This window comes from Suncus etruscus, chromosome 3, assembly GCF_024139225.1.
Source record: "Suncus etruscus isolate mSunEtr1 chromosome 3, mSunEtr1.pri.cur, whole genome shotgun sequence".
NCBI classification, from domain to species: domain Eukaryota; kingdom Metazoa; phylum Chordata; class Mammalia; order Eulipotyphla; family Soricidae; genus Suncus; species Suncus etruscus.
Window position 1 is genome coordinate 138749219 of NC_064850.1, and position 18042 is coordinate 138767260.

General features: G+C 46.9%; 2 protein-coding genes and 1 non-coding gene across 4 annotated transcripts in view; 1 reads left to right on the top strand and 2 right to left on the bottom strand.

Annotated features, from left to right (window-relative positions):
- AFG3L2 (AFG3 like matrix AAA peptidase subunit 2) overlaps positions 1-6392 on the top strand; it is a 35549-nt gene extending 29157 nt beyond the window's left edge. For both annotated transcript variants that reach the window (XM_049770031.1, XM_049770032.1), the window contains exon 17: positions 5675-6392. In XM_049770031.1, coding sequence (XP_049625988.1) covers positions 5675-5914 — 240 coding nt within the window. In that variant the 3' untranslated portion in view covers positions 5915-6392. The remainder of the gene's footprint in view (positions 1-5674) is intronic.
- Positions 6393-8412: 2020 nt separating this feature from the next.
- On the bottom strand, positions 8413-17791 carry TUBB6 (tubulin beta 6 class V). The gene is made up of 4 exons (XM_049770138.1): positions 17696-17791; positions 17366-17474; positions 15521-15631; positions 8413-9629 (listed from the first exon to the last, which is right to left on the bottom strand). The coding sequence occupies exons 1-4, from the start codon at positions 17750-17752 to the stop codon at positions 8566-8568; spliced, it is 1341 nt and encodes a 446-aa protein (XP_049626095.1). The 5' UTR covers positions 17753-17791; the 3' UTR covers positions 8413-8565.
- LOC126005499 (U5 spliceosomal RNA) lies at positions 16603-16717 on the bottom strand. The gene has a single exon (XR_007494553.1). It is a non-coding gene; the product is annotated as a U5 spliceosomal RNA (small nuclear RNA).
- Positions 17792-18042: the final 251 nt, after the last annotated feature.

Genomic DNA, 18042 nt, shown 5'->3' on the forward strand with positions numbered 1-18042 from the left:
CTCCACCAAGTATGTTTCCAGGTGACCTCATTTAAGGGTACATGTGGGACTGATTATTTTTCACTCTGGAATAACATTAACAGGCAGTCACAGGGATAGAGTGAGGGACTGAAGAGGCCTTTCCCCATTAAGATGCCCTTTCCCTGATTATTTGCACCCATAAAGAAACCAGTGCATGGTTTCCTTTGTTCTACTTCGTTTCTCTTGCCTGCAGAAGGGATGGATCCAGTTTTAATGTACTGGAGTTACTCAGAATTTGCATCACATCTGAATATTTTCTTCCAGGTCTGTGGCCATTTCACACTTAGGAAAAATAGAACTGAAACTTTTTTTTTTTTTTTTTTTGGTTTTTGGGCCACACCCGGCGGTGCTCAGGGGTTACTCTTGGCTGTCTGCTCAGAAATAGCTCTTGGCAGGCACGGGGGACCATACGGGACACTGGGATTCAAACCAACCATCTTTGGTCCTGGATCGGCTGCTTGCAAGGCAAACACTGCTGTGCTATCTCTCCGGGCCCAGAACTGAAACATTTTTATTGATTTATTCTTTGTGGTGCTGGAAACTGAAGACCAGTGCAGTAGTGCTGAGCTACAACACCTGAGCTTGAGAGTGTCTTAATAGGATCTCACAGGGTAAATGGGGTAGTAGAGAAAGAATTGTGTGGGTGCCCCCAGGCAGCCATAAAGCTGCAGTGCTTCAAGGGAAAAAACCTGTCCTAGCTGTGCCAGAGCTGTCCCAGGCTGCAGTTGGAAGTCTGAAGTGACTTGTCTACTCCCAGCGACTAGGGACAAGACCAGAGCATTTGCTCTGTGGAGACATGGTAAACAGAATTGTGGAGAAGAGCGGGTCCTGTTTTGTGTTCGTGGCTGGGCCTTGTCTTCCCCCAAGCCTTGTTGTCGGATACCTCAGTGACCATCAGACCGTTGACCATCTTTAACATGATCAAAGGCGAGTGGCCACAATGTGAGAGTCTTGGGAACAGTGTGAGCAGTAGACACCAGGATGTGCCCAGAGGGTGGTGCAGGCTTATCCCCACAGTCCTGCGCTGGTGCTATTGGTGGCAGAGATAAAGATTAGCAAAGGGGAGTCTGCAAAAATGGGAGAGCGCACAGGAGAACTTGGCCCTGCGGTGGCCTCCAGGTCTTCCTCTAGTGGCAGATACAGCTCAGGACAGAGGATGAAAGCTGCAGGCCCTGGTACAGGGACAAGTGGAGAGGAGCAGCTCAGGGAGGCAAGAATGTGCGTAGGTTCTAATCCATGCCACAGTTGGGAGAGGGACTAGTACTGTTCAACCAGTTATCTGCCCTCCCACATAGATGGTGTGTGTACCAACAATGGCAACAAGTGAGTGTGGAAGGAAAGCATTCAGCAGAAAGGGTATCTTGACCCCTGTGGAGCTCAGAACTATGTATCGGAGATAAGGAAAACAGCAAGGGGAAAGGTGACTGCCAAGACCATGTCTTCCAGACCGTGGGCCTCAGTTTCCTCATCTGTGTGACTGGGCTTTGGCTAAGGTCCTTGCTGAAGGCCTTGCTTTAGGAGGATGGCCTGCTAGTGTTCAGCCAGCATCTTGTGTGTAAATCAGGTATTGTTGGCATCACTCTCCTACAGTTCTGTGAGGCAGCTGTGTTCCTGCCTCCATTTTACAGGGGAGGAAACATCCTTGACGGAACTGAGTCACCCATTTCCCCTGGTGCAGTTACTCAGGAGCAGCACCAGGATTCAGCCCATGTTCCCTGTTTGGGGGCGTGTTCAGGGCTTGTCCTTACTTTCTAACCCCACCTGGGCTGTTGCCTGTGCTGTCAACATGGTGATCTTGATGGAAAATGCGCTGGAAATTATGTATTGGGCTTTGAAAATTTAACATGGAGAGGATATATATTCATAATTACTAATACTTTTGCATATGGAGATGACTCTTTATCTTGGGTTAAAGAAATGTTAGGTGGCTACCCACAGCTGTGTAAATAGACAAATTGAAAATTAAGAGATGAGGGACGGGAGAGATAGCACAGAGGTAGGGTGTTTGCCTGGCATGCAGCTGACCCAGGACGAACCTGAATTCGATACCCAGCATCCCATATGGTCCTCCAAGCCTGCCAGGAGTAACCCCGAGTGCCACTGGGTGTGGGTCCCCCCAAAAAAAGAAAAGAAAATTAAGAATGAATTCCTTCAGCTTTTTTGTTTGTTTTGGTTTTTGGGCCACACTGGTGACATTCAGGGGTTACTCCTGGCTATGCGCCTGGCTTTGGGGGACCATATGGGATGGTCCGTCCATGGTTAGCCACATGCAAGGCAAATGCCCTACGCTGCGTTATTGGTCTGGCCCCTCCTTCAGTTTTTTATTTCTTTTTTTTTTTTTTTTTTGTGTTTTTTTTTGGTCACACCCGGCAGTGCTCAGGGGTTACTCCTGGCTCCATGCTCAGAAATTGCTCCTGGCAGGCACAGGGGACCATATGGGACGCTGGGATTCGAACCGATGACCTCTTGCATGAAAGGCAAACGCTTTACCTCCATGCTATCTCTCCAGCCCCAGTTTTTTATTTCTATACAGATCACATATATATCACTTGAGTGTACAGTGTATGTGTGTATATGGTTTGGAGTACCTACATCCAGCTGTGCTCAGGGCTTACTTTTGGATCTGTACTGAGATACTCTCCTTGGCAGTGTTCAGGGAACCTTCCTCTGTGGTGCTGGAGATAGAACTCTGGTCAGCTTTCAGCCAGGCAGATGCCCTGCTCATGCCCTTCCCGCTATACTATCATTTCAGTCCTCTGGCTTTTTTTTTTTTTTTTTTTTTTTTTTACATTTATCATTGATAGAAATTAATAGCAAACTCATGGCTCTGGATTACAGAAATGAGAACATCAAGGAAGGAGGATGCAGACTGGTGAGAACATAAGGGTCAGGGCTCTTGGACATTTTGGTGGTGTAGAGGTAACTATGTACATCAAACCATAGAATCTGCACTTTTAGCAAGTGATATATACTACAGTAAGTAAATGAAGGGTAAAACAGCTTGCTAAGGAAGAAGATGGAGGGCAGGAGTAATGATGTCATGGGTCAGGCCGGAGAGATAGTACAGTGGTAGTTACCGGCCGACACTGGAGGGTCCTGGTTCAGATTCTCAAGCGATTTCTGAGCACAAAGCTAGGTGTGGCCCTTGAACGCTGCCCCCCTGTGGCCCAAAAACCAATCAATTAGTCAATAAATAAAGTTTAAAAAAAAATGGGTGACACCCACTGCTGGGTTTGGAGTTGGAACCTGAAACTAAATCTTAGTGCCCAGATAAAATTTAAGTCAAAATTAACACACAAAGGGCTTTTATCTCTTGTGATAAAGGTAAACATAGATGAATAAAATGGTGGGACACTGAGAGTGTTCTCAAAATAATCCAGAAAGTGATCAGGACAAAAATTGGGACTAGCTCTTGCCTTGCCTGGTGGAGTTTTTAGGATCAGTCTCCAGCACCTCAATAAAAAAGCAGGGGCTGGAGCGATAGTAACATCGTGTAGGGCATTTGCCTTGCATGCGAACAACCCAACTCAGATCCCCAGCATCCTATATGGCTCCCCAAACCTGCCAAGAATGATTTTTGAGTGCAGAGCCAGGAATAATTCCTGAGTGCTTCCAGATATGACACAAAAACAAAAACAAAAAGAAAGAAGGGAAAAACACTGAGTTGTCATGTTTATTGATGGAAGTTACATGGTTGATTACTGATTCTCTGCTTTGTATGTATTCCATAGTTAGTGGAATTTCATAATAAATGTTATGATATTCTATAATAAAGACTTATTATATTCTATATTATATTCTATAATAAAGATTTAGGAAAAGAGGAAAGAACATTTTTTTATTTGGTCTTTAGAAATATTTTTTCAAAGCAAATGTTAAATGTTACATTTCTGGGGAATAGCCTCAGAAATCATCTGTTTTCTGAAATTAATTCAGATTTCAACCATTGAATTTATTTAGGAGCCAGAATGATAGTCCAGTGAGTAGGGCCCTTACCTTGCACATAGCCAACCTGGATTCATCCCACCAGCCTATATGGTCACCTGAGCACTGCCTGGAGTTAATTCTGAGTGTAGAGCCAGAAGTAAGCCCTAAGCATGTGGGGGTATGATGAGAAAACAAGCCAAAACAAACAAACAAAAAAGAATTTGTTTAAGCACTGGATTCCTTGTGGTGAGCAGATGCTGTAACCGAACTCCCTGTCTTTACCCCTTCCCATTGTGCCCAGGGACCTGGCTTAGATGTATAGCGTCAAATTTCAGTTCAGTCACACACATGAATAGTTTTTTAAGATACTTATTTTCATATTAGCCTTCTTGGCTTCATTTGTGTGGCTACCCTTGTTCAATGTTTGAAGATTTATATTTTCTTACTCAACCCTATTTCCTTTCTCTTCCCATATGGCCCCTTCATCACTTTTACTGATGTAGCCTTTCAAAATCACTTTAGAAAGTAATTTTGAGGGCCCGGAGAGATAGCACAGCGGCGTTTGCCTTGCAAGCAGCTGATCTAGGACCAAAGGTGGTTGGTTCAAATCCCGGTGTCCCATATGGTCCCCCGTGCCTGCCAGGAGCTATTTCTAAGCAGACAGCCAGGAGTAACCCTTGAGCACTGCCGGGTATGGCCCAAAAACCGAAAAAAAAAAAAAGAAAGTAATTTTGAAAGTGTGTATAAGCACATAAAAACATACATATTGGGTGCTGGAGTGATACCACAGCAGTAGGGCTTTCGCCTTGCATGCTAACAACTTGGGATGTGCCAGGGATTGAACCAGGTTGATATATGCAAGGCATACACTCTACCTATTATATTATCTCTCTCTGGTCCCAACCCCTTAACCACTCTTTAAAACCAAGTATAGCCGTCTTTTTCTCAACAAATATGAATGAGGTATAGAAAGGATTCATTAGTGTCTGGAGAGAGAGAGATGGCATTTCCTTGTACATACTGACCCAAACAATCCCCACTATCCCCAGTGTCCCCCTGAACCTACCAAGAGTAATTCCTATGTGCAGAGCCAGGAGGAAGCTCTGAGCATCATGGGGTTAGCCCCAAATCTTTATTATTTTCAAGAAAGGGATTCTCGAAGCCAAAGCAATAGCACAGTGCTAGGATGTTTGCCTTGCGTGCAGCTGACCCAGGACGGACCTGGGTTCAATTTTCTTTTTCTTTTTTTTTTTTAGTTTTTGAGCCACACCCGGCAGTGCTCAGGGGTTACTCCTGGCTGTCTGCTCAGAAATAGCTCCTGGCAGGCACGGGGGACCATATGGGACACCGGGATTCAAACCAACCACCTTAGGTCCTGGATCGGCTGCTTGCAAGGCAAACGCCGCTGTGCTATCTCTCCGGGCCCCTGGGTTCGATTTTCAGTATCCCATATGGTCCCCGAGCCTGCCAAGAGTTTTCTAAGCACAAAGCCAGGAGTAACCTCTGACCACTGTGTGGCCCAAAGACCCCCCCCCCCCCCCGAAAAAAAAAAGATGTAGCAAAATGTATCGTATGTAGCCCTTTCTTGGTGGACATTTGTTTTACTCTAAAATTATGTAACTACCTTGTATTTGTTTTTTAGTGGTCTTAAATAATTTTTTGGTCTGTGGTTGGCTATAAATAAATATTATTGGTGGTTTTCTAATGGGACTCTTTTATATTCCAGGTTGCTCTTTTACTATTAGAAAAGGAAGTATTAGATAAGAATGATATGGTGGAACTTTTGGGACCCCGACCGTTTGCCGAGAAATCCACCTATGAAGAATTTGTCGAAGGCACTGGCAGCTTGGACGAAGACACTTCACTTCCTGAGGGCCTCAAGGACTGGAATAAAGAGAGGGAAAAAGAAAAAGAAGAAACACCAGAAGAGAAAATTGCCAACCAGATCCAAGGAGGGTCGTCATAGTGTGATTTCAGTTTGAACTCTGGGCTTTCCCAGGAGAGTGAAAACACTGCCCAAGGGATCTCAGCCAGATGCTGACCTAGTTGAAGTGGTTGGGTGAGACAAGTCCTAGTCCTTCATCTCAGAAGGCCTGGTGACCAGGGAAGAACGCATGCCAGTGGATGGTTGCTCCATATCTGGAGAATTGGCTGCCCGGCATCTACTGGGCACTTTGAGGGTCGTCAGGGATGGACGGGACAGGTGGGCCTCCCTTGCCCTCCTTTCATTCCTATTTCCCCGAGTTCTCTCTGCAGAAAGGCTGTGAAATTAAATTGGAGTCCTGATAAAAATGATTTTATTTTACTTCCTATTTTAAAGATTGAATCTAGATGACACGTTGCTGTTGAGATGGTTTTCTACAGATAACTGTAACATATTTAAAAATATGAATGTATTGTGTAAATATGGCTTCTTTACATCAAAAAATAAAGTGTAAACTGTACCTTTTTCTTTCTGAACACAGAGAGAGCCCCTTTAGAGCTAGGGTACTTTAGTGCTGAAAACAGTGGAAAACAGTCAACCATTTTTATTTATTAATTTGGTTTTTGGGAAACACACTGCAGTGCTCAGAGGTTACTCCTGGCTTTGAGCTCAGAAATCACTCCTGCTGGGCTCAGGGGACCATATGTGATGCATTTTTACTTCTTAGAGAAGAATCCTTGAAGGCTTCAGTCCTGTTTTTGATCCGCTCCCCGCTCCCATGACAGTCACATAGACCCGTGTGTCTTGGAATGAGAGACTGATGCAAGAGAATGTTGATCCTGGATCAGTACATGGGGAATTAGTGCTGACAGCACGAATGTGTATCCTTTGTGCAGGCTGGTCATGATCAGTCAGGCCACCAGGGTCTGGAAGGTTCTGAGAGGCCCCATGTCAGTGCCTGGGCTGACAAGACATTGGGAGGGCAGTGACATGAGACTAGATGCCTGTCCTGCCCTGAGCTGCTGACACTGCAGGTTCTGAATCTTGACCTATCCTTGTTCTAAGAATTTCATTTCTTGGAAATGAGAGCATGTAGTTTCAGAAAAGCCCATTATTGCCCTGTTAGGTTTCTCTGTGGGGTGGGGTGGGGGAGGCACACAGCGATGCTCAGAGATTACTCTTGGTTCTGCACTCCGGAATTAATCCTATTAGTGCTTGGGTTGTCGGATTGAATCTGGGTTGGCTGTATGCAAGGCAAACACCCTACCTGATAGAATATGGCTCTGGCTCTGGTTGTTGGGTAGAGCACATATACTAAAGCTTCCAATGCTTTAGTGTCCATTTCTGCATTTTTATTTTTAAACATGTTTTTGTGGGTTTTGTGCCCTACTTGCTGTACTTTTATGTCAGTACTTTTATTTGATGGTGTTTCAAATGTGCTATGGTTCTCTGATTTAGGTAGCTCTGATGGATGGGCTCTATTCTGGGCCCACCCCCTAACCTGAAACAGCTTAGGACTCTACCAACACCCTAGTAAAAGCACAGGGAGACCCACTCGGGCTTCAGCTCTGTCTGGCTTCCTGCAGACTCATGATCCAGCTTTCCTTGCCTCAGTAGTCTGTAAGGAGGTGGTCAGTGGAGACCTGTCTAGGCCTTGGGACACTTTATAGCTGCTTAGAGAAACCCCAACTTGGACAGAAGAGAGCCCTTTGCTTTCATTCAGATCAGGCTGCTGTGGCCATGCAGCATTCTAGAAAGGGGGCAAAGCAGGTCTCATTGCCAATCCTGTCCTTCCCCCACCCACCAGTTTTCCTCTGGCTCCCTGCCTGTTTTCTGTGTCATTTCCTGCAAATATTAGCTGACTCGCTAAGAAAGGCTAGGTGGATCTGGGCAGCCCAGGATGTGAGCCATCCAAGCAAGATTCTGTGGGAGGTTACAGTGGTATTTGCTCATGGGGATGAAGGGCTCTAGTCTTGTTTTTGAGACACCCTTCAGTGCTCGAGGATCATTCTTGGCAGGATGGGACTTGGGCAGTACCAGGATTCAACCAGATTCAGCCACATATAAGGCAAGTGGCTTAACCCCTGTACTGTCTTTCTGGCCTTGCATGCTTGATTTTTATGATTGGGAGAAATCTAGATCCCACCTATTAGTACCTTTAATTCCAGAAAACCCATTCCTATGAGTTAAGAGGCAAGACCATCTCACTTTAGGAATATGAAGGACCCCAGTAAGCATATGACGGCAAAGAAACATCTACCATGGAAGTAGAAACTAAGGGGAAAAAAGGCCAAGGAAGAGTTTTAGTGTTTTTATTATGAGTAGATTGCTTCCAAGTTCAGTATTGCTTATTCAGTATATGGCAGCACTGCACAGCTTCTGGTTTCTTAGCAAAAGATGAAAAACTTTGTAACTCTCAAACCAACTCTCAAATCTGGCTGAGAAGATAAATAGGTGAGGCTGATATTGCTTTTGATGAACTCATGAGGTCTTTCTAGTTCTCCAGTACAAAATCTTGATTGGGTGAGCCTTCCAATTACCTGTTATTCTGAGGTACTTTCTTAATTCCACATAATTCAATTTAATTGCATGGAAGGACCCTAGGGGCCCACTGAAACCAGTGTGCTGTGCAGCCACTAGAGTTATCATTCACATCAACCAAAGAACATCTGCACCTGAGACAAGCACCTTGGCTACTCGTTGATCTCCTCCTCATCATCCTCAAAAGCTTCCTCCCCATCGTTGGCCGTAGCTTCTTGATACTGCTGATACTCGGACACCAAGTCGTTCATGTTGCTCTCAGCCTCGGTGAACTCCATCTCATCCATGCCCTCGCCGGTAAACCAGTGCAGGAAGGCCTTCCTTCGAAACATGGCAGAAAACTGCTCCGAGATGCGCTTGAACAGCTCCTGGATGGCTGTGCTGTTGCCAATGAAGGTTGAGGCCATCTTGAGGCCCCGAGGAGGGATGTCACAGACAGCCACCTTGACATTGTTGGGGATCCACTCCACAAAGTAGCTGCTGTTCTTGTTCTGGATGGCCAGCATCTGCTCATCCACCTCCTTCATGGACATGGGGCCCCGGAAGACTGTGGCCACAGTCAGGTAGCGCCCATGGCGTGGGTCACAGGCCGCCATCATGTTCTTGGCATCGAACATCTGCTGGGTCAGTTCTGGCACCGTAAGGGCCCGGTACTGCTGGCTTCCTCTGGCTGTCAGCGGAGCAAAGCCGGGCATGAAGAAGTGCAGGCGGGGGAAAGGGACCATGTTCACAGCCAGCTTGCGCAGGTCAGCATTGAGCTGGCCAGGGAAGCGCAGGGAGGTGGTGACACCGCTCATGGTAGCAGACACCAGGTGGTTGAGGTCACCATAGGTGGGGGTGGTCAGTTTGAGGGTGCGGAAGCAGATGTCATATAGCGCCTCATTGTCAATGCAGTAGGTCTCGTCTGTGTTCTCCACCAGCTGGTGCACGGACAGGGTGGCATTGTATGGCTCCACCACTGTGTCTGACACCTTGGGTGATGGCATGACACTGAAGGTGTTCATGATGCGGTCGGGGTACTCCTCGCGGATCTTGCTGATGAGCAGTGTGCCCATGCCCGAGCCAGTGCCCCCACCCAGTGAGTGGGTGAGCTGGAAGCCCTGCAGACAGTCACAGTGCTCGCACTCCTTCCTCACTACATCCAGCACCGAGTCCACTAGCTCTGCACCCTCAGTGTAGTGGCCTTTCGCCCAGTTGTTTCCCGCACCGGTTTGTCCTGGAGCAGAGCAGAACCCAGAAAAGAAGCAAAGTGTCATCAGGGCAGTACCAGAAGCAGCTCTTGGTCATGAGTGTGTTCTAAGAAAGGCTTGAGACTCCTAGTACTGTACTGTATGAGTCCTTCAGCCCCACCAAGTGTAGCCTTGGTGGCCACCAACATAGGTAGGAGCATCACATGCCTGGGCCAAGCATGACCAGAAGAGGGCCCCTATATAAAAAACACACAAGCCAGAGCAATAGTACAGCAGGGAAGCGCTTGCCTTGCATGTGACCAATTCAGGTTTGATCCCTAGCATCCCCAGTGGTCCCCCAAATCTTTTCAGGAGTGACCCCTGAGTGCAGATTCATGAGTAAGTCTTGACCACCACATGCAAAAATGACATTTAGGCAACTGCTCTTTGAGGAGTGTTTTGTAATTAATATTAAGATAAGGAACCCTGACACCTCATAATTCCCTGAGCACTGCCAGTGTCACTCCTAAGTACAGAGTACAGAAGCAGGAGCACTGTTGGGTACAGTCCAAGCACAGTCCCTATTCCCCTCCCCCAAACAAACTATGATTTAAAGAAAAAATTTTAATGTGGAAACATGCCTATAAGGAAAAAATATATATAAATATATATAATATATATAAATATATAATATATACATATATATGTATCGCCTTTTTGGGGCCACATGCAGCAGTGCCAAAAGCCCATTCTTGACTGCACTATGGAATTATTCAGTGGGCTCAGGGGTGCCATCTGAGGTGCTTGGAATCAAACCCCATTTCAACCATGTGCAAAATTGCTGTACCTTTTTTTGTGGGGAGCCACACCCTGCAGCTCAAGGGTTATTCCTGGCTCTATGCTCAGAAAATTATTCCTGGCAGGCTCAGCAGACCATATGAGAATGCCAAGGATCGAGCCAGGTTGGCATGTGCAAGGCAAGTGTTATCATTCCAGCCCTGAACTTTTATGTTCAGCTGCTTTCTAAGATCACTCCTGGTGATGCTCAGGGAACACATGTAGTTCCAGGAATCAAACCCAGACCAGTTACATGCAAAGCTCATACCTTACCCATTGTGCTTTCTTTCTGGTCCCAGAAGTAAATTTAGAGAAAGATATATCAATATATCTATATCTATATATAGGCAGATATAAACCTATATATGTAATATAGATGTATATACTTGTATATATGGATATATGTACCTATATCTATATATTGATAGATACCTATATCTATATAGGTATTCATTCCAAAAACAAAATGAACTCTGTGTGTGTGTGTGTGTGTGTGTGTGTGTGTGTGTGTGTGAGAGAGAGAGAGAGAGAGAGAGAGAGAGAGAGAGAGAGAGAGAGAGAGAGAGAGAGAGAGAGAGAGAGCATGTGTTGATGGACAGAGAGAAAAAGATCAAAGGAGGGGCCAGAGCAATAGCACAGTGGTAAGGCATTTGCCTTGCATTGGGCCAATATAGGACGGAACCCGGTTTGAATCCTGGCATCCCATATGGTGCCCTGAGCCTGCCAGGAGCGACTTGAGTGCAGAGCCAAGAGTAAACCCTGAGTGCTTCCGGATGTGACCCAAAAACCAAAAAATAAAAATAATTTTAGAAAAAGGTCAAAGGATACACCTCTACCATTTGCAGCACATGTGACCCCAGGGATTATAGTCTCAGGGGTGATGAGTAGAAGGGATCCATTTCTCACACTCTAATTTTGTGATGGAAACACAATACATTGCTATTATTTATCAAATAGTAATGTTTCTAAACCCTCTCAAATGCTACCCCAATAGGCCATCCTGATCCCTACCCTTGTTCTGCAGCAGCAGCAGCAGTAGGTCTGACACTATCTAAGCCTCACCTGAGCAGGGCCATCCCAGCCACTTACCCCACCTGCCCTGTTCCATAGCACCCAGATATAATCACAGCCACCACAAGGGGCTTTTCTCTAAGACACATGTGACTGTGGATACTGGGGTTCTGGTCACATCTGTCCTTTCATTCCTTGTTGGAAAACTCATGAACAGAGACATCCTAGCTGGCAGTTTCAAAATAATCACTGTCTTTCTAACTTTTGACCCCTCCCACCACCACCCCTCCCATTGCCCCATCTGGTCCAGCCAGGCCAGGCCACCCCAGTGGCTCTGGAAGGATAAAGTTCAGAATGAGTCTGACCATTACACCCTGTGCCAAGGAAAGAGAACAGGGGATAGGGTTCAAGCACCCCACCTGTTTAGATCCTGGCACATAGTGTCCAAAGCACTGCTGGGCATAGCTCTGAGAGGCCCCAAATGCAGCCCACTGCAGCCCCCAACATCACCCCTAGTACTTACCTGTCAACTTGGTTGGCTGAGAAACACTGGAGGAGGCCATAATAAAGGGAAGGTGAGAGGAAGGAAAGTAGGAAGGAAGGAAGGGAGGAAGGAAGGGAAGAAGGAAGGAAGGAAGGAAGGAAGGAAGGAAGGAAGGAAGGAAGGAAGGAAGGAAGGAAGGAAGGGAAGAAGGAAGGAAGGAAGGAAGGAAGGAAGGAAAGAAGGAAGGAAGGAAGGAAGGAAGGAAGGATGGAAGGAAGGAAGGAAGGAGGAAGGAAGGAAGAAAGAAAGAAAGGAGGGAGGGAGGGAGGGAGGAAGAAAGAAATGAGGGAGGGAGGGAGGGAGGGAGGGAGGGAAGGAGGGAACCATCCCAGGAAGTAAAGACTGTGCGTGTCATTAACAGTAGCTAGGAATTATTTTACTTTGTTGTAACCAACAGTGAGTGAATGTAAATGGTGGTAAGAAGCAAACACAGCAAATCAAACTCTAGCCTGACCTGCCTGCAGCTAGCCAGATGCAGATTCTGATCCTGACCTGCCTGCAGCCCACACCTGTTCCCCTCAACCCCTCAACCTTCCAGAACACGAATTAGCGATTAGCCCTGAGCTTCCCCTCTGCTTCTCACAAAAAAAGGGAAGCTGGTGACTCCTAAAATATTTTGCCTCTGTCTCATAGCAACCAACCATTTCTGGTTAAATATTTGGGGTCATGAGTTGGACAACCTGCAATGAAAGTCATTGCATTAATCAGCGCTGAAACTTGTGGAACATGGGCGCCAGCTCTTTGGCCTTCAGCAGTGAGGCTCTGGCAGCAGCTCTCAGTTTCTCAGCACCCTGCCTTAACTCCTGCTTCCTGATGATGGAGAAAGCCTCAAAGTCCAACTTTCTGCTCTTGTACAGAAAAGCACAAGTGTAAGTGACATTCACTTTTAAAGCCAAACACTAACTCAAGTCAGTCTCTTTCTTTTTTTGGAGAATATTGTCCTACAATATTCAGGACTTATTCTTGGCTCTGTACTCAGGGATCACCCCTGGGGACCATAAGTGTGCTGGGGACCACTTTACCCACTATATTATCTCCCCGGTGCCTCAGTGTTTCTCTTAAGCCACTCTACATATGTCTGAAAATGGAACAAAAATGGTTTGCTTTAAGTTGCCAGGCCTAGAATTGTGAGCTAGAAAGTCGCTGAGGGGTAATTACTGTGATGCTAAATTCTGCCCTCCATTTTATTTATTTATTTAGAATTTGGGGCCACACCTGGCAGTGTTCAGAGGTAACTCCTGGCTCTGCACTGATGAATCACTTCTGGCTCTCCTGGGGGACCTTATGGGATGCTGAGGATAGAACCAGATAGGCCATGTGCAAGGCAAGCACCCAGCCCACTGTACTATGGCTCTAGCCTAATGTTTAAGATGCTGATGTAGTTACTGTACATCATCAAAGTGCCCTTCATCAATGTTCTTATATTACTTCAAGTTCATATATATTCCCAGGGGGAGGTTTTATAGACTCAGCCAACCAATCAAAATTAGGGTCTTACTTAAAGAGGAGGACTCTTGTTATTGCTGGCTGGTGTTGGACTGTTGTTGGGGTAAGGTTTAATATAGGACTAGACTAATAAAGCTTGATGTTGCTCTGGAACTCTTTCTAGTCCACCTCACGTAGAAGTGTTTTTATTGTTTCATTATCTACAAACTGAATTTTATCAAAAAACTTTGGCATCTATCACAAATTTAGGTTTTTAGAAATGAGAAAAGGAACAACAGCTAACTTCGTCCTGGTCTATGTGAAGTAGCAAAGGTGACAAAACACTGGAACAAGTTATCAGAATCTCTCTTCTTCCTCTGGTTCGTGTAGGCTGTCACAGGAACAGGGCAGAGGGCAGAATCATTAAATTCTTTGTGAGTGACTTACTGGGTCATCCTTTTGACAGGTCACCATCTATGGGACATGGAAACTAATTTTTATCACATGAAAAACTTTATTCTGACTCTTTGGGGCCAGAGAGATAGTATAGGGTAACTTGCCTTGCATGTGGTCAATTTTGGCTCTGTGAAGAGTGGAATAAAAAACTGTAGAGGGATTGAAATGATAGTACATAGGTGAGGTCTTGAATGAGGCCAACCAGGGTTCAATCTTTGGAATCCCATTTGGTCAACCTAAGACCATCAGGAATAACTCCTGACTACAAAGCCAGGAGTAACTCCTGAGCAATGTGGGGTGTGGCCCCCAAACAAAATATCCCACAAAGAAATTGTAGGCACTCTTAAACAAGTGAAGATTTAACAGCGATATTCAAAGATGACTAGATGACTAAAACAGGGCTACAGAGACAGAGTTCCAGAATTTAGTTATCTTGTTACAGTTACTGCACTTCATCACCAAAGTGCCCTTGTTTTAATGTTTTGTTTTGAGTTGGGACTCTTTATTTTTTTAATAATATGCCCTTGTATTGCATGTGGTCAAGATTGGCACCACATTTGGTCTCCCAAACTGAGCCAGGACTGCCATTTCTGAGCATAATCAGGACTAAGCCCTAACCACAGCAAGGTGTGGTCCCAACTCCCCTTCCCAGAAAACAAAAGTAGTTGACTACACAGGAATTCAAAACAGGTAATCAAGCCCAGATGGTAATAAATAAGGATCAGGGCCAGAGCAATAGCACAGCAGATAGGGCGCTTGCTTGCCTTGCACACAATCGACCCAGGTTCGGTCCTTGGCATTCTATATGGTCTCCTGAGCACTACCAAAAGTAATTCCTGAGTACAGAGCCAGGAATAACCTCTAAGCATTGTCAAGTGTGGCCCATAAACCAAAAGACAAGAGAACAAGTATAAACCAAGTGACTTTACTAAGAGGGGCAGAAAGAAGTGATTATTTAGTTTGTGCTTTGCTATTGTGTTATTTAGAGACTCAGGGCCATACCTGGCCATGCTGGGCTGGGAAAAGGCTTCTCATGAGGTGCATAGGATTAGACCTTGGACCTCACGTGTGCAGATCATGGATTCTGCCTCTTGAACCACATCACCATCACCATACTAATATTTTTTTTACCTGGCAGTGCTCAGGGGTTACTTTTGGCTCTGCACTCAGAGGTCATTCCTGATGGTGCTCAGGGAACCATATGGGATGCTGGAGATCAAACCCAGGTTGGCCTCATGCAAGGTAAATGCCCTATCCACTTGTGTTATTATTCTGGCCCTCCCTCATGTCTAATTTCAAAATTCATTTATGATCAGGGAAAGGATTTCATTTAGTAATACAGGGTTACCAGCCTCAAGAAAAAGTAGGAATTCCACAGGATATCTGGTCCTCTGACAAAGCAGGACCTGCTTTTGTCCATTCTAAGCCCTTCTAGATAATGTTGATTTATTTTTTGGGGAGGGCCCACATGCAGTGGTACTCAGGGATTTACTTCTGGCTCGGCACTCAGGAATTATTCCTGGCAGTACCTGGGTTGTTGAGGATCTAACCGAGGACAGCCACATACTATATCTCTAGCCCTGCAATGTAATATTTTTACTTTCGTACTACATGAGTTAGATGTTTGCAAAGGAGTGAGAAGGGAGCAGAGAAGATGGAACCTACCGAAAATGAAGTTGTCTGGCCGGAAGAGTTGGCCAAAAGGCCCTGAGCGCACACTGTCCATAGTGCCTGGCTCCAGGTCCACGAGGGCTGCCCTGGGCACATATTTCTGAGCTGCAAGAGAACACAGGCCACACACCAAGGTTACCATCAGCTTTTAGAATAATGGACTTAGGGCCAGAGCAGTAGTACAGTGGGTGGTACAGTAGTCTTGCATACAGCCAGCCAGGGTTTGATTACCAGCATCTTACATGGTCCCCCAAGTACCACCGGGAATTAACTCTTGAATGTAGAGCCAGGTGTAATCCTAAGCATCACCAGGTGTGGCTCAAAAACAAAAACTCACAAAAACAGAATAATGGACTTTCCATAACCATTATTAAGAATTGGAACCATAGGGCTTAGGGGTTGGGGGCAGGTCCAGTGGTCTTCTCAAAATCACAAAAACTGGAGGGGCCTTAGAGAATCCCCTTTCACCATAATTGTTGCAGCCCCCGTTTGCAGTGCACAGGAAGTGCCAGCAAAGGCAGGATGAGAAAGCAAGTCTCCTGACTTCCTGTAACTGCATTTTCCAGCTCACTCTGAGACCTCTTCCTGCTGGGAAGTTCTACATTTTTTAGCTCCGTGACAATCAGCATTATGTGCTGGGCAAACTGCAATGAGGCTGTGATTTTTTCTGCTCCTTCACAAACGTCCCTGTCTTGTCTGGAGTGTGGTGGAGCAATTTTTGTTTGTTTGCAGTCTACCCTGCCAGAGGGGCAAGAAACTGTTCCAAGTGAGGATGAGCTGCATGAGACTGAACATGGGAAAGGCCCCAATACTCCTGTCCTGCTATGTGCAGATTCAACTTGCAGTAAATAAAACTCTCCAGGAAGCTTGTCTTCCAGGACCCGCAGTTCCAGACTTTCTGGCATAGCTGCTGTGTGATAAAATCCACTGATGGGTGGTCTCTACTGCTTTCTCACACGGTCAAGGGACAAGCGATTCTAAAGAACTAAGAGGGACTAAATCTGGGGCGACGGCAGGTTTTAAGAAAGGGTCTCCACATTCAATGTCTCGCAATGTCAGTTTTTTTTTTTTTTAGTAGCCTTACCGAAGCAAGGCCTCAAAAAATTGGTTACGACTCAGAATTGTTCCTCTCCACGGAAATCTTTAGTAAAAGGCGAAAGATTTATGCGATCTGAAGAGAAACCAGAGTATGCAATGTCAGTTTTGTTTTTATGGTTTTGGTTTTGGCTGCAGTTGTTTTGTGAGGGGCAATAAAAACTGCTACCCAAATATATATATATATATATATATATATATATATATATATATATATATATATATATTTAAGCTGCATATACTAGCAGACGCACAAGCAGGAGTAATTAATATTAATCCCAGACATGGATAAACCACAGCCTGCAACTTTTTCAGAGTCCACCAGTGAACCCGAAACTCCAGGGTAGAAACTCTAGAGGAAAAGAAACTAGGGTAGAAACTCTTCTAGACAGAAACTGGAGGGCTGACCAGAACCATCGCCACCCAAGGGAGTGAGTGTGTTGCCAAAAAAAAAATTTTTTTTTGTTTTGTTTTGACTAAGTCCCTCCACTGAGAGAAAGATTTTCAAATGGAGTGGCGGGCAGATGGTCGGGGTTCAAGAACTTAAGACCAGGGAGCGGCCTGAAGCAGCTGTTGGAAAAATCAACCCAGGGCGGATTTCCCGCCCCGGGGTGGGAAGGGGAGCGGGCGAGGGAGGAGTCGGGCGTCCGGGGACCGGGGCTCGTCGAGGAAGAGGAAGGCTGGCCTCGGGAGTGGGGTGTCCGGGCGGGTCGCCCCGCGTCGGGGATCGCTCCAGCTACTCACACGACGACTCATTGTAGTAGACGTTGATTCTCTCCAGCTGCAGCGCCGACTCCCCCACGTAGCCTCCGGCCGGGTCGATGCCGTGCTCGTCGCTGATCACTTCCCAGAACTGGGGCGAGCAGGAGGAGCGGGTCAGAACCCCACGGAGCCCGGGGCGCCCCAAATGCGCCCCGCGCCCCAGTGCCCGCCCCGGCCCGCAGGCGCGAATTCCAAGGCGCGCCTCTGCCCTTTAGCCGGGACTCTCCAAACAGGAGAGGAGGGATATTTGGGCCCCCCGGGTGGCTCGGACTTGGGGGGCAGCAAGGGGTCTCGCGGGCACGCCCGGCCCACCTTGGTGCCGATCTGGTTTCCACACTGGCCCGCCTGGATGTGCACGATCTCCCTCATGGCGCGGCCGGCTCTGCGCAGCGTGCGACTCGGGCTCTGGCGACGGCGGCGGGGACTGGAGGGCGGCGGGGCCCCCCAGCTCGCCAGACCCCCGCGGCCCCCCACGCCCCTCGGCGCACCGGCCAATGGCAGCGGGCCGCGCCCTCCCGGCCGGCCGCACCCGCGCCGACCGGGCGCCTCCCTCCCGGCCTCCCTCCCTCGGCCCCGCCGCGCGCCTCTGCGGTCTGCTCCGCGCCCCTCCAGCTACTTGGCACCCAGCAACCCCTCCCACCCACCCCCGGGCCCGGTCA